Source organism: Dermochelys coriacea, chromosome 21 (genome assembly GCF_009764565.3).
Source record: "Dermochelys coriacea isolate rDerCor1 chromosome 21, rDerCor1.pri.v4, whole genome shotgun sequence".
In the NCBI taxonomy this organism is placed as follows: domain Eukaryota; kingdom Metazoa; phylum Chordata; order Testudines; family Dermochelyidae; genus Dermochelys; species Dermochelys coriacea.
In genome coordinates this window covers 4,542,254-4,557,784 of record NC_050088.1, presented here as the reverse complement: position 1 = coordinate 4,557,784, position 15,531 = coordinate 4,542,254, and the positions used below count along the sequence as shown (strand labels likewise).

General features: G+C 44.9%; 1 protein-coding gene across 3 annotated transcripts in view; it reads right to left on the bottom strand.

Annotated features, from left to right (window-relative positions):
- PLXNA2 (plexin A2) overlaps positions 1 to 15,531 on the bottom strand; it is a 322,201-nt gene that overhangs the window by 52,710 nt on the left and 253,960 nt on the right. For all 3 annotated transcript variants that reach the window (XM_038379948.2, XM_038379947.2, XM_043500603.1), the window contains 3 exons: positions 12,424 to 12,541; positions 7,078 to 7,214; positions 2,261 to 2,428 (listed from right to left, as the gene is read on the bottom strand). In XM_038379948.2, coding sequence (XP_038235876.1) covers positions 2,261 to 2,428; positions 7,078 to 7,214; positions 12,424 to 12,541 — 423 coding nt within the window. The remainder of the gene's footprint in view (positions 1 to 2,260; positions 2,429 to 7,077; positions 7,215 to 12,423; positions 12,542 to 15,531) is intronic.

Here is a 15,531-nt window from a genome sequence, read left to right as displayed (position 1 = left end):
CCAGTGATTCATATGATCCCACAAAACCCCTCTCACTCAAGACACCAACTCACCCTTGATTTCAGGCTGCAGAGAGGACATCACTTTTAACCTGCCTTGGTCTTTTCTCAGAAGAGACACTTATTTCTCCCACTGGCAATTTTTTTAAAAAAATTACTGAATGTGAAATTAATGGTCCTGTTACATCCTTTGTGCAGATCCATGGAGTTACATCTGGGATGAATTTGGCCTAGCTTTTTAACACTCCACACGTCAGAGTGTTGCTGCAGCGCCTGCCATTCTGTCTCTAGCAGTGAATCTTGGATAAACAGTGCATTTTGATTAGCATCAGCTTTTTTTTTTTTTGGTTGCTGCTGTTTTTTGTTTCATTCCAGACTCTCCAGAGCTACAAGAAGGAGACTTTAATGAGCAATTGTGCACTTTGTCAGCAGATGGGAGTGATCTTGGGGCTTTATTTGCTCTCCCAGAATCTCTGCACAGATTGAGACTGTTGTAATTGCCTTGGTAATTAGAATTGGTTTAATAACTCTGGACCTGATTTTCTATCTCAGGAAATATGGATGTTATAGATGTTTGGCAATGACTGATTCAGGACCCTGCGTGGGAGACATGCTATTCAAATAGGCTCTCTTTTGTCCTTACCTGGTATATCCTGAGAGATGAGAGTGAAGGCATGTCTACAATGCAATGTAAGCCCAGGGTTCAAACTCAGGCTCAAGCCTAATCCCCCTTCCATTTACACACAAAATCGTGCTAACCCAGGGATCGGACCCTGGGTCCCTGGGCCCCAAGGGGATGGAGGGTCTGAGCCTGAGTCAAGCTAGGATCTAGGGTTCAAGCCTGTTGCTTTGGAGTGTAGATGCAGGCCCACTGGACTCATGCTATGGGAGTCCACTAAAAATAACCCACAGTCCCACAGCCTGACTTGCTTTGTCCTCTGGACAGTCAAGTTTGGTAGACAGTCAAGTTTTCCCACACTGAGCCACAAACAAAGGGCTAGAGCATCCACATTTTGGGAGGGCGCTAGGAAGTCTGGATATGGGTGGTTGGACTCAGGCACGCATAATGCAGCTGGAGATGCTGATGCCCCAGGTTTGGACCCAGGGTTCAACAGTTCCTAACCAGGGGTTACAAATGAGTGAAGATGCTCAAGCCCTAGGTTAACAAACCCAGCGTCTGCTAACTTGAGTACTACTAACACTGGACTTACAATGCCGTGTAGACATCCCTGAGGTGCTTTAAAAAGGGTTTTGTGAGCCTCTGCAGCCACCCTACAAGGATGCAGCTTCTAGGCCTCACCCTGAAGCTGAACATCTCTAACACCCAGTGACTTTCAAGAGAGGGGAGGGTGTTCAGCTCCTTGCAGGATCAAGCCCTAAATAGCAACGTCTTCAATATTTACACAGGTGATATAACCCCTGGGTCACCTGACTCCAGCTGGATGTTGACAAAGGCAGCCAAACAAGCAAAGAGAATTCAAAAAGTATTCTCCCCAGGGGAGCAGGTTCTAGGACTCTGAGCTCTGAACCATGTTTTCTAGTAGGTGGGGGACCAGGAAGGAGCATAGTAATTTTTAAAGCTAGTGTGGATCCCATGGCATGAGAGTTTCCAGTATGATTCCTAACAGGGATGGAGGGCAAGGCAGGTCAGATGAAGGACCAAACAATGCCAACAGCTACCTAAAATGCAATCAGAGCGGGTTTACAAAAGATAAGTTTCCTCCCCTTTATGTTATTTTTTTTTTTGCTGTACATGACCACATCTGAATGCAGGTAAGCACAGGAGATGGATCCCAACTAGAACACTGGATTGCAGCTTGCTCAGATTATGGGGTAAATTTGGCTTAGGGGATCACCTCCATGTTTGCAAACTTATCCAAACAGTTGGAATCTGCAGGATTGGGCTGGCAACTGCATAGGTGTCGGGGGGGGGGGGGTGGAGAGAAGGGGGGGTGGGGTGGTCCTTCTCTACACTTCCTGCTTCCAGGTGAACCAGGAACCTGGTAGGAAAGGCCTCCTGCCTGGTATTTCAATACTAGCTGCCTCTGGGTGGAATATGGGGAAGAGGGAATGAAAAAGAATGGACTCCCTTAAAGAACACTCCCTTTGAGTCTGGGGTGAAGGCGTAGACCAGTTCCCATAGAATTCAACCAGCTTGCGCGTCTCTAGTTCTATTATATCTGGTGAGTTAGCTTCTGTGCCATGCATTCACTCCCACTGGGGAAGGAGATGTGATAGAAGCTGTAAGAGACTCTTGTTACCTGGCTATACTCCACTCGGGTTCGATGCGCTGCACTCTGGGGTCATCAATGTATTCAAATTCCAGAGTGCTCTCTAACTGCGCCCGATCCACACTCACAGAGACATGGATGGGGCCCAGGCCATGTGCTGATGGAGCAGAGACACACACAATCTCATTCATGGACCTCCTGTGAAAAAGAGAAACAGGAGAGTGGTTAGCCAGAGTGTATTTGTGCTACAGGAACAGGAACCCTCTTACGTTTCCATAGTGCCGCTCCTCCAAGGGAAGGTTCTACATCCACTGCAATCATGACTCCTACCACAAATGCAGCTGTTTCTGGGGTGGGATGTGGCAGCTGTTAATAGCCCAATAGCAATGCTGCCCACCAATTTAGGACAGGAAGCGAATAATGTGCTTTCCAAGTGGAAACTTGTAGGAAGTCAGGTGCTCTTGACACTGAGAATTCACTAATATCACAGAGAAGCAATGAGGGATCCATGTAAGTGGAGACCCCTCCTGCCTATCCAAAGAGAAAGTCAGACTCCCTGAAATTACTCTGTGTGCCAAGCAGCAGCCTCTCACATCCCTCTGTGAACCTGCTGCCTTCTGCGGGTGTTCGAAAGCAGATGGCTGTTTTCCAAGTGAGATTTATATGCTTATTCAAAAGCCAAATTCTTTTTCCCGCATGGCACACATGGACCTTGAAAAGCAGCCCGTCTCAACCTGAGAAGAGCCAGGCAGAACTAGAACATATCACTACTCTCTTTGCAGCTTTGTTTTCCTGTCCCCCTTGTGGAACAGAGAATGAACCTCAGGACTTGATGCCTGGTGGTTGGACAGACCAGACCATCTGCTTCTCTAAGTGCCCCGAAGAACTGCTACATGGGCTGCTTAGCAACATGCTTAAACAGAAAGGAATCAGTTAGTGGTTACGGCAGGGAAATGAGAGTCAGGACACCTTGAGGTCGTCTCTCAACTCTGCTACCGATTCACTGTGACACCTTGGGCAAGTCACTTACCATCTCTGTGTCTTGATTAGTTCATTTCTGAGACTGGTCTAATAACACTTGTGTAGTTCATAAGTGTATTGTGAAGTTAGTGTTGGCATGAAAGGTGCCAGACTGACAGCCCTGGAGATTGAGTCCTACATTTATCCACAGATGGCATTGGCAGTGGTAGGATAACTCTGACCTGGAAAGTGGAGAGGACAAGGCAGGCTCCATGGGCCATTTCGTCCTGGGCCTGACTGCTGGGAATGGTAACAAGGGGAAGGAGACCCTTAGTGCCAATCACAACAGAGCTCCTTGAAAAAAAGACTTTAAATCATTTGGATTATGTTTGGTTTGGAACCTTTGCCGACTTGGCTAAACTGCTGTTCTCGCCTTGTCTCCCACTGTCTCTTCCATCTTCGTTTTAACCCTTTCCTCCCACATCTCGTCATTCTTCCAACTCAATCTAGTTTAACAGAGAATACGTTCTTTATTGGCGGGGACTTGCAGGGCCTATGCGGGGAAGGGTGGGCAAGAGCAATAATTCTTTGCGAACAGTTGTTGCGACAACTTAATTCCATGAAAAGGAGCCCTCTTTTCATTCCTTTCCTGCACTCGCCTCTCAAAAGCTGGGAATGGCACCGCCGATAGTCACACAGCCAGCATTGCTCAGAAAGAGCTCATTGCACTTTCAGCTGCCTTTTATCTCCGGCATCCCCACATCCTAGTGGCATGGCATTGGTGCTGACGCTCTAGTCTGCCGGAGATCAGAATTCACAGGGCCCTGCTCAGCCCTTCCATGAGATTTGAAGTGACGCATCACTGCTGGCAGAGTCACTCTGAGCTCCCTGTGATCAGTTAATTAGCTTTCTGTTCTATTATTATGTCGTCATGGTGAATCTACCCACTCTTCCAAGAGACGGGAGAATGGCTGAAGCTGTAATTAGAGGGAATCTCATTAGAAACTGCTTCATCTAATCAGGCTCTTCCTCACCTCTACAACAATTCGAGTTCATTGCCACAAAGCAGGCCAAGGACAATACGGACCACAGTGTGCCAGAGCATGGCAAAACGGTGTAATTTATATACTGCTGTTTGCAGTGTTTAAGTTGCTGCTTGTCTGGTGTAATTAGAACATGCAGATAATTTAAAGCATGGTAGGATTTTGCAGGTCAGTATCTGAAGGTGGCCTGAAAATAATCATATATTTAAGGGATTAGAGTATGAGGCTAATTCTGCCCTTGAATGCACACATGCCAGTTCCTCTTATTTCAAATGCACTGTGGCAGAGGAACTGATGATAAAATAAATGATAATGTTTGGCCCTTAAGGAGGAGCTCACTTGCACAGGATGATCTCTAAGTGTTTTATACCCCATGAAGTGTGGCGCTCTAGATAAGCAATAGTGTTATCCATTATAGAGATGAAGAAACCGAGGCACAGAGAAGGTGACTCTCCCAAGGTAAGGACGAATCAGCAGAACTGGGAACAGATGCCAACGGTCCTGATACAAAGCTCCATTCTAAACACTCAGCCACAATCTACCTGATATGTGGTATCCAACATGGAAAGAGGTGGGTTATTGGACTATCCTGCCCCTTGCTCTAATCTGGCCTGGCAGGAAGTAGGATATTGGATTAGAGTTTATATCTAAACTCAATGGGCAGAGACTGTTCCTTCTTATGTGTGATTGCTCAATGGGGCCCTGACCCTGACCAGGCCTTTGGGTGAACAATACGAATAACAACAGTAGACAGACCCTTGTATTCCACTGCTACAGCTGGAGGTGGCACACTGCCCTAGATGGACCCTGGTGCCCTGTTTGCATGGCAATGCCCACGTTAAGATATGTGGGCTCATGCCAACATGGAAAACCCTGAACTCACCAGAACAGTGAGGACCAATGGTCCCTGTGTGCATTGTTGTTAGCTGAATTGACTCTTAGCAGACTGGCTGGTAGTCTACAGTGCCATCCTCAGCTCAGGGCTATGTAAATGCTGCCACCCATCATGGCCCACACAGGAGGACATCCTCCACCCCTCACAAAACTTGCCAGGGCTCTGCCCAAGCAGAGAGGAACCAGAAGAGAGAATCAACGGCAGAAAAGAATGAATTAAAATAGGCAGCAGAAATAATCACCAGCTTGGAGCAGGATCTGTTTTCCTTTTTATCTGTTCCAGAGACATAAATGGGACCTTTTTGGGAAGAGCTGAGGAAGGTCATTAAATCTCCCCTTATTAACATGGTGTTCCTAAACCATCCCTTCCCACTTCAACCATAAAGTGGGAACACAGAAACGGTTTTATCTTTTCCAAGGCTGAAGGGAGCAGTAATTACAGATATGCAGCATTCTCATTGGCCTCCATAATATATCCTGGGGCTAGATGGTTTTACAGAATGTACTAGGAGGCTGAGGGGAAGGGCAAGTCTGGGTGCCTCCTCTTACCACATGCCTACCAGTTTCAGCTGCACTCCAATTGGATTTGCAATTGGCAGTAGATCTAGGAATCAGACTGGGCCACAATGGTAGTCAGGACTCCTGGGTTCCAATAATTCCCTCTGGTAGCTAGGCTAACCTGCTTAAGTTCTCTGATTAAGTTTCCCTCTGTAAAAGAAGGATTATTCTTTCCTCCCTTTCACTGGGAATTGTGATGGTTAATTCAGAAATGTGCATAAAGTGCTCTGAGGTCCTCAGATTAAAAGGGATGAGATGGATACAGAATGATCATTGTTAACATTCCAATATGTGCACATCCTTAGCAGAGGAATCACATCTCCACAGTCTTCATATACCCCCCGAGAGGCCTCATCCAGGACTTGAGTCCAGCATCTCCTCACCTGTTGCCCAGATGGGTTCAGGTTTCAGGCCATTATAGAGGCATACAGGCTCCAAGGGAAGTTCCACCCCTGAAGTTATTAAATGTCCAGCATTTAAGTGGAGGGGAAATGTTCCCAGAGACTGGCAAAAACCATCTTAGCAGCTGGCAGCCTCCGCCCAGAGTACAAGGGGGCAGAGTCAGACAGTCCCTTGCTCTCATGTGTCTTAGCATTTTATAAGGATATATCCCTGATTCTCCTATCCACTGACTAAACACAAACTCTGTACACGAGCTGCCAGATGCATACAGGATTACTGCATAAGACTCCCGTAGGCTCCCTCATTGGGCGCAGAAGGGAGACATCCCCACTGCCCTGGAGGAGCCTCTAAGTGGATGAGCTCCTTCATCAAGTGGCATTTGTGGGCAGTTGGCCTGATTTCATGACCCCAAACAGAACATTTTCCTGAAAGAGCAGATCCTTCCTGCATTCCCCCTCTCACCCTGTAATCTTATACACCCTGGATGGAATATTCAAACGCACTCAGCGTTGGACTGACTCTTCTCCCAGTGGGGTTAGTCAGGCTGCTAAGTACTTCTGAAAATCCCACCTCTGCTGTACAAGAGATATGAAGAGCATGTCCTGTTCCAGTGCATATATATTCCATGTAACTATGCAGTCACGTATGCACAGCCTACTGTTGTCGTATGGAATGTATAGTATGTTTGGGCAGGATTACAGCTGCTCAGGACGGACTGGCTTGAGGACTATTAAAAGGGATTCTACAATTGCTGTGATGTTTATTTGGAATTTTTGGAGGGGACATCATTTTAATATGCAAATCACGTAACGGGATAAAATTAATATACATAGAATCAACTAATTGCAATGGCAGATTCAGCCGCTCTCACAGACAAGATGACATAATGGGATTAATGAGAGGATAGGAGTTTGCAGCTGGAATAGTTTAGAAGCTGCACTTGGGTGGGGTGAAGGGATCACAACACAGACACACTCTGCCCCTTCTTACCCATAGAATTCGCAGGTCTGGTTTCCCAGGAACACAGACACGCTGCTGCCGGCACCCAGATAGTGGCCACTGATGGTCACCATGGTCCCTCCAGACTCCGGGCCACGGCTAGGGCTCAGGGAGCTGACCGCTGGATTCTTGAGAAGGAAAGGAAAGGGAAGAAAAGAAGGTCACTGTTTTTGTCTGCTGGGATCAAGCCAGGATCAGAGCACGCCTGAGGGAATACTGAGATACAGCAGAGTCTCTCCTTATTCACAGTTCATAGGCCTGGTGCCACAGCCGCCCTGAGCAGCTGGGAGTAGCATATGTGGGGAAACTCACCTCAGCATCCACAACTCAATTCAGCTGCCAAATTCTAACAAGTCTCAATTGAGCATGTCCAAACTAGGATTTTTTTTTTAACCAAAGGCTTATAATTCAGCTAAATATGGGTGTTTTTCCCCACAGGGAAACAGCAAAAGGCAAATGCTTAACAGGGCAAACTTCCTGCCAAAGTCTTTACTCCAATTGGTTAAAGTTTGGCAAAGTTATAATCAACAGAAAACAGGGTCTTATAATGGGAAGTTGGGCAACCTTAACTATATGTGGCACGATCAGCTCTGACCATAATACACACAAACCAATAACAAGAATATTGTGGTTGGAGGGTCTATCTTCCATCAGTGACGGAAGGAGTTATCTGGGCATCCCTGGGAGTTTACAGTCCTGTATCCTCTTTGACATCACATCAGTGTTTCTATTGTAACAATGCCAGTTTTTATACTGCTTGCATCAGCGATGGCTACATATTCCTTTTAAGAGAATCTGCAGAAAGCAGGTACTTTTTTGTTTTCAATGAGTGGATATAACCAAATTTTTTCACTAGTGCTTCCACATTACCACTTTATGACTCATCTGCAAACTGGCAGCATTCCATCTGCATTCTCTGAGTACTACCTGCTTCATAGTACAGAGTCCACACATTGGGTCGGTGCTGTTTTTCTCAATTTCAAACCTCAGCATATGCTTACAGGTATCAAAGGTACTGCCAGGCTGGATTAGACCAGTAGTCCATCTAGGGCAGTACTGTGGCTCTGAAAATGGTTGGTAGTAGATGGTCCATAGGGAAGCACGAGGGACCTCAGAATGGACAAATACGGAATAACCTGCCAAGAAGGAAAGACTCCTCCTCAAACAATTAATGGTTGGCTTATCTCTTTGACCCAATTTTTATCTTCTCTAATGACACCACCAATACAATATGGATTTGAATATTAAAAACAATATGATGTTTATTATTGGATTATAAATCTGAATCTTGGCTACAGCAAAGAGACGCAATTCAGAACTGAATGGACATGCCAGCAATTAAGCAATTGTTTAAATTTCCAACTTCAGAGTGGCTTTCGGTTAAACTTTCCTGGACAGTCCCAGAACTTAACTGAGCTGAAGCTTGACTGGCAAATTGATAGGGACCTGTAAGGATCCACAGTTCGATGCTGATACCAAGATCAACTTCCTAGAATAGTACAATAATAGTAGAATTAATTTGTCACTGGCGGATAAGAATTTTAATTATTGTAATTTGGGAATTATTACTTCTAGATAAAGAAAGCACTTTGCGTTGAATTCGTTCTGTTAAGCTTTTTAAGCACTACCATAAAACCATCTTTATTTTACTTTCTGCAATTTCTCTGTTTTTATCTTTAAAATTCTCTTGATTAATAAAGCTTAAATTTAAGAACTCCTGTGTGGGCGTACTTTAGCTATACAACCCCAAATTTATGAAAAATTACTAATCCAGTGTGTGCTTTATATTCTAATTACTGTAATTTTTTCTCATTGTGGTCACTCTTCTACATATATAAACCCTTTATGAATCCTACCAAGTGTCTGGCTCCAATAAATTGTGGCAAGGAATTCCAGGGGCTAGCTGTGCATTATGTTAAAAAAAAAATCAGTTTTAAATGTGTCACCTCTTAATTGTATTGGGTGTTGCCTTGTTCAAGCATTACAAGACAGGGTAAAAGGTGTCTGAAAATTCAGGAAGCTTCCAAGAGGTAGCACCCTGAACAGAGTGTAGGTTCTACCCCCAAAAGGTCATTCTCTTAAACAAGTGAAAGGGGGAAGAGCAGGTGCTAGGAACATTAAAAAAAATTCCTATAACCTCCCCCTGGCCACAATGCCAGGGCTGGGATTAGGCAACCAAATCGAATTTCCCCATTTCTATCTTATATGATTCTATGTAAATTATGGGAGATTTACAGATAGGCTCCACCTTTCCAGGTAAAATAGGCGTCACAAAGATGACAGCATAGATCCTGAAGTGTATCAGTCCCCTAACAAGCTCACTAAGACATGAACCCTTTCAGAGTCAGAACAGAACTCTGTTTTAAGATACCAATCAATTTTATTACTGTATTTAATGGAGTTTGTGGCTGTGCTATGGGGTGGAAAAAAACCTCAAATAACAAAAAGAAATTATGTACTTGCAGGTTTCGATGCCTGAGAAAAAAAAATGATAATACAGGAAGTGCTGAAAAAAAATGGACAATGCAAGGAGCAATAATGCTCAGCATATGTTTAATAGGTTGCTGCAAGGCATTACTCCAAGATTAATCTTTGCAATTACTTTCAGATGGGCCCTGTTTATTATTTAACACAAACCCATGGGAGAGTTCCTTCTGCATGGCTAGGGAATTTTCCTTTAAAAATTGGCAATCTGAGAAAGACCAATAAGATGCCCATTGCCTGTTACACTGGAAACTGGAATATTCAGGATAACCTAAGGAACTGCCCAGGAGCAGGGGTCTGCATGGCTAAGTGGTCTGGGAAAGGGACTCAGGGCTTTTCACTTCGAGGCTGCCAGATCATCCAACCCAGGTCCCTAATAGAGAATACTATCTGGTAGCTGTTAGTGGCCTGTGGGAAGGGTGTCAGCTCTATTCCCAGTAGGCTGGTGTCTACATCACAGCAACTACTGCCACACCTGGCAATAAATGAGACCTGTTGTTGGCAGTCACGGGAGAGGCACCAAGGACTCAGTGGGCAATGGAGACTGAACTTCCCTCTCAGCCCTAGAGCTTGTGCCTCTAAGTCAAGCCACACTGCTGGGAAAAGTTGTGTTGGTGCACTTCATGTTACAAGTGCCCTGTGCACATACAGTAGGCTTAGTTGACCAGAGCTGAGAGCTTGGCTCCCTTCATTAGCAATGTATTCATACAAAACGCAATTGGGTAATGGGCAAACGTGTATAAAGCCAGTCTTTATTCAGTAAAGGGCTTAAGCACAGGGTTAGATTTTAACATATGTTTAAGTGCTTGGCTGAACTGGAGCCTTGAATTCAAGTTTCCCTGCACATAAAATGGAGGATTTTAAAATGTGCTTCTTTTGATAGCATGGAACCGTGATTTTATCATCACAACACTAAAGAAAAATCTTGTGTTTTTAAAGTTTGTAAACATGGAATGATGAGTTTTAATTAAAATTTGTAAAGTGCTTTAAGACAGGAATGGAGAGGACTGCCTTCCTCCTCATTGCCTTCTCTGGTTACACTGACGTTCAGACTCTCTCCTTCAGCAGACTGGTGGCACATTAATATTTTGCACCAGTGCAACGTCGTTGAATAAATAAAATCCCAGGGCAATGTGGTGCTCCCAACACAGAGATGGCAGGAGCTGGCCTCATTTATCTATCAATTAGTTTACAAATTGTGGACAATTGGTAAGTGCTAGCATTTCACTGCATGCACAGATTCCATTCAGCATAAAATCAATGTGGTTGGATAAAGTGCCCTGTGAAGGCAAAAATGGAGATACAAAAAACCCCAGGTGTGTCTCGCAAGTTTATGAATCAAAAGGCTGCTAATTAAATAAAGGAAAGGCGCAACAATCACTCAACAAACGGAAATCCACTACCCCAAAGAGTAGCTCTTGATTAAGTGCATGGATGGAATCGACACTGAATTAAAATCCTTAGAGGAAGTCATTCGATATCGGGATGCAGAATTACTCCATTTCCCAAGGTAGGTTGCAGGAGAAATTTAAATATGTAGAGACAGACAGTAAGTCAAATATATTTAGTATTCACGTGCGAATGATAAAAAATGGCTCAATCAGGCCTTCAGTATCTTAGTTTGACAAAGGTCCCTAGGTAGTTATAAATGGCTCAATGTCTAGTTGGCAGCCAGTATCAAACGGAGTACCCCAGGGATCAGTCTTGGGGCTGGTTCTGTTCAACAGAACCAGCAGATTGAGGGAAGTGATTATTCCCGTCTATTTGGCACTGGTGAGGCCACATCTGGAGTACTGCACCCAGTTTTGGGCCCCCCACTACAGAAAGGATGTGGACAAATTGGAGAGAATCCAGCGGAGGGCAACGAAAATGATCAAGGGGCTAGGGCACATGACTTACGAGGAAAGGCTGAGGGAACTGGGCTTGTTTAGTCTGCAGAAGAAGGGATTTGATAGTAGCCTTCAACTACCTGAAGGGGGGTTTTAAAGGGGATGGAGCTCGGCTGTTCTCAGCGGTGGCACATGACAGAACGAGGAGCAATGGTCTCAAGTTGCAGTGGGGGAGGTCTAGGTTGGATATTAAGAAACATTATTTCATTAGAAGGGTGGTGAAGCACTGGAATGGGTTACCTAGGAAGGTAGTGGAATCTCTATCCTTAGAGGCTTTTAAGGCCCGGCTTGACAAAGCCCTGGTTGGGATGATTTAGTTGGAGTTGGTCCTGCTTTGAGCAGGGGGTTGGACTAGATGACCTCCTGAGGTCTCTTCAAACCCTAACCTTCTATGATTCTGAATACGTATATTGGAGAGCAGCAGGAAGCAATACAATAGATTTATCACCGTAAATTAAATCCAAAAATAACATGTCTTCATTATTCTTCCCCTCCCAAGAAAGACGAAAGTTGTGAGCAACATGACACCAGTTCCATGGCAGGATAGTACCTAGCTACAGGATGAACTTACATTAACATGGTGCTTTTGCTCAGAGGATCTCAAGATATTTTACAAACAGGACCTAATTGAGCTCAACAATTCTGTGAAGCAGGTAAATAGTATCACCTTTTAACATACAGGGAAAATAAAACAGAGGTCTGGGGACATAAACTTAGGCCAGTGGAAGCCACGGGGGCTCAGCATGTCTGAAAAATCAGACCGCTTGATTAGGTGTTTGGTCAACATCACAGAGAAGAGTCAGTGTTCGAGTCATAATTTGAACTTGGGACTTCCTGTCTTCACATCTCACAGCCAAGCCACCAGTCCATTGAAAGCACACTCTCCTAGTATGCATATCAGTCAAAATCAGAGAAGATGCTTTGGCTTGCCCATCCCTCCCAATGGTTTTGCCCAGGTACTCACCACAAACATGTACTGTTGTGAGGATGTGGCCATGAACTCAGGTTTGCACTCTCCAATGCAGAGGCGCACTGGACCGGAACTGATCCCTGGGAGTGCCTGCCCCATCTCGCACACAATTCTGAAAATATATAACCCACAAATGAGACGCAGCAGTGACTTGCTCAGCTGGATGGTTCCTTTTCTCCCTTTATTTTATGCCTGCTGCTCTCCCCTTTCGAAAGAGCTAATTACTGACTATTTTTCCCCCATGTAGTAATTTAAAAAAAATCAAAATTAGACATAATTATTACAAGCTGTAAACTCCAGAGCAATGCAGAGCACTAATAGCAAATATATTAGCCTGAAGCAAAGTGAGTGTGAAGTCCTCAGAGTAATGAATGAGTTCATTAAGGGAACAGCTCACATTGTGGGTTCCTGTTTCATCAGAAGTGGAGACACCCGTTAGGAGATTGTGACAGACACAGGCTTTTGTGTAGAAGGTAAGTTTGACTACTGCAGAATACTCCTTATACTGATGAAAGAAGGTTAGTGGAACTGAATTGTACGGATACAATATTCTTCATCTAGTCCAGATCAGTACCTGAGGATGTGCTCTCAGGCAGGGAAGGGGTAAAAAATTATGGCATTTTGAATGTGAACGTAAGATACTCAATAGAAATGTAATGGATCAGGATGGCGGCTCAGGAAGGCGACAGACGGGGAAAGAGGCAGGAAAGAAAGTGTGGCAAGGCACCCCTTCTGCCTCGCTGGACTTAGCGCTCCCTCCTCTTGTAGGGATAGGACCTGGGGTAAATCAGCCCCACTCTGGAGAGTCTCTGTCTTCCCTCTTTGGGGTTTGTTTCTCAGAGCTTTCCCAGTAAGCCTCGGGGCAGGCCTGAGGAGTGCTGCTCTACCAAACAAAGGGAAACAAATCTATAAGGCACCGAAGCAAAAGGGGAATACCTTTCCACAGCCCCCTCACTGGGGCAGGTGTTTTCCTGTTGCTGCCCCCAAGGTGTCAGTCCTTCCCCTAAACAGGCATTGGGTTTGGGGTGTCTTCCCTATGGGGAGGGGTGCAGTCTGTCACTCTGGAGAAGCCTATTTCCCTGCTGCCACCAGTCTTGCAAATTTGTCCCCCCTCCAGGTTTTAACAGGTTTCAGACCACCCTTAATTGGACTCAGGTGTCCCTAATTGACCTGAAGTAACCCTTTCCCAGCTTGCAGGAGAAAGGGCCTTTAGCGTTCTAGGGCTAACATATCTGTTTCCCCAGACCCTCCTGCAGTTGTCTGGCCTGACTGTTACAAAAGGAAGAGCTTGATCCTGCCCTTGGTTGCATGACACAAATCTACCTGGGTCACGTGCAATACCTGATTTCACCAAGGTTTTGGTTTTCAAAGCGACCTCAGCCGGCATGGATCCTTAGCAATGCCTCAAAAGGGATGCTGCCGGGAGTCATTCCCACTGTGGTGTTGGAAACACAAAACAGCAGAGCAGTTTGCTAAAGCCTGGTAATCCAGAGAGACTAAAAGTGAACAGGCTAGTCTCACTGACCACATGGATGGGAGAAAGGTGAACAAAGAGGATCAACTGTGAAAAGCAGATTAAGCAGTAGGTAGGTAAGTGGATGGATAGATGGCATGGGATATATAAATATATTATAGATGGAAAACTCTGCTGCAGTAACTAACTGGTCTCTGGTGGTCAGTCCCAATAGAAAGGCCAAGGGCAGATGATGCATAGATACTGAACTCCCTACTGGAGTAAGGTTGAAAATGTATTGGCCAGGAGATTGTGGGGAAAAGCTTGTACTACCACTGCTTGTACTTATATAAACAGAAGTCTTCGGTCTCTGGAGCGATCATCTGAGCAACTCTCACCTGTGTTAAACTCACTAGCGAATAAAAAGGATTAAAAAAAAATCTGTAGACAAAACGCTTAGCTGATGCTAGGAGGCTTAACAAAATACAAACATGCTAGCAAAGAGCCTTAATGTGAAAGCCGTTATCACTACACATCAAAATGGGTTTCCTATAGAGACACTGCCTTTGGAGAACAGAGGCTGAAGTGTCTCCGCTGTGTGCCTAAATTCCAAGCTTTGCTCTCTCTTCCCCTTTCAACTCAACAGAACTTTCTCCCCGGAGCATCATTTTGCTGCTGCTTCTCCATGAAGGCATGAGCAGCAAGAAGAAAGCGCTGTTGTTCTGGCACTGGCAGTCTGTGGGAGATGGGGAATGACAGGCTGAGAATGCGCTGTGTCTCTGTCTCAGACAGGACAGGGGCAAGGTGGTTGTGACTGGGAGATTGCTCCTCGGTGTTGCTGCAATCTTGAGAGAGAGAGGATAGTCACTATTCCCTCCACCAGATGGGCACCCAGAACCCAGGGACTAATTGCAGAAGCTGCAAAGAAAGAGTGGTGGGATCCAGGTTTTATTCCAAACAGAGGGATAGGGGACACCAGTGCTGGATTTCAGCAAACTCAAGAAAAGATCAAATGACCAAATATTAGCCAGTAACGTGGACCTTTTCATTCCTCAGCTGCCCAAATAATACCTTTGAGTAGTTCCAGAACAAGTAATAGGGCACACGTAATTGCATACACCATCAGGCATGTTGGGAATAAGGAATGGTGGTACAAGCTGCTATGGTACGTCTGATTTCCGATTCCTAATCCAGGCCAAAATCCCAGCAGGTACCCTCCTACAAAATGATGCATTCGACAGAGCTGTAGGGTGCTGATTACTGGGCTAAGTGGCCCTTTAACCAACATTAACCTAATTGCCAGGTGATAGATTGCATGGCTGGAACATATGGTGAGTCATTACAGTCTCGGAATTCAGTCTGCCCACAGAACCCTTCAGAGGGTCCTTTTATCCGGATTCATCTTTAAAAGGCAGCTCTCATGCTAACACTTGCTGTTATCTGCCCAGGATAAATGTTTTAATGATGTTAACAAATTTTGAAAGCTTAAGAGCTGTAATTAGAATCGTCATTATAAAATCAGGGTTTCATACCATCAAAGGATGGTAATTTTATAATCTCCCATCCCTGATTTCAAAAATAAAATACTACAGTTTTATAGCACAACAGACAGACATCACAGTCTTAGAATGGTATTAGTGCACCGCTTT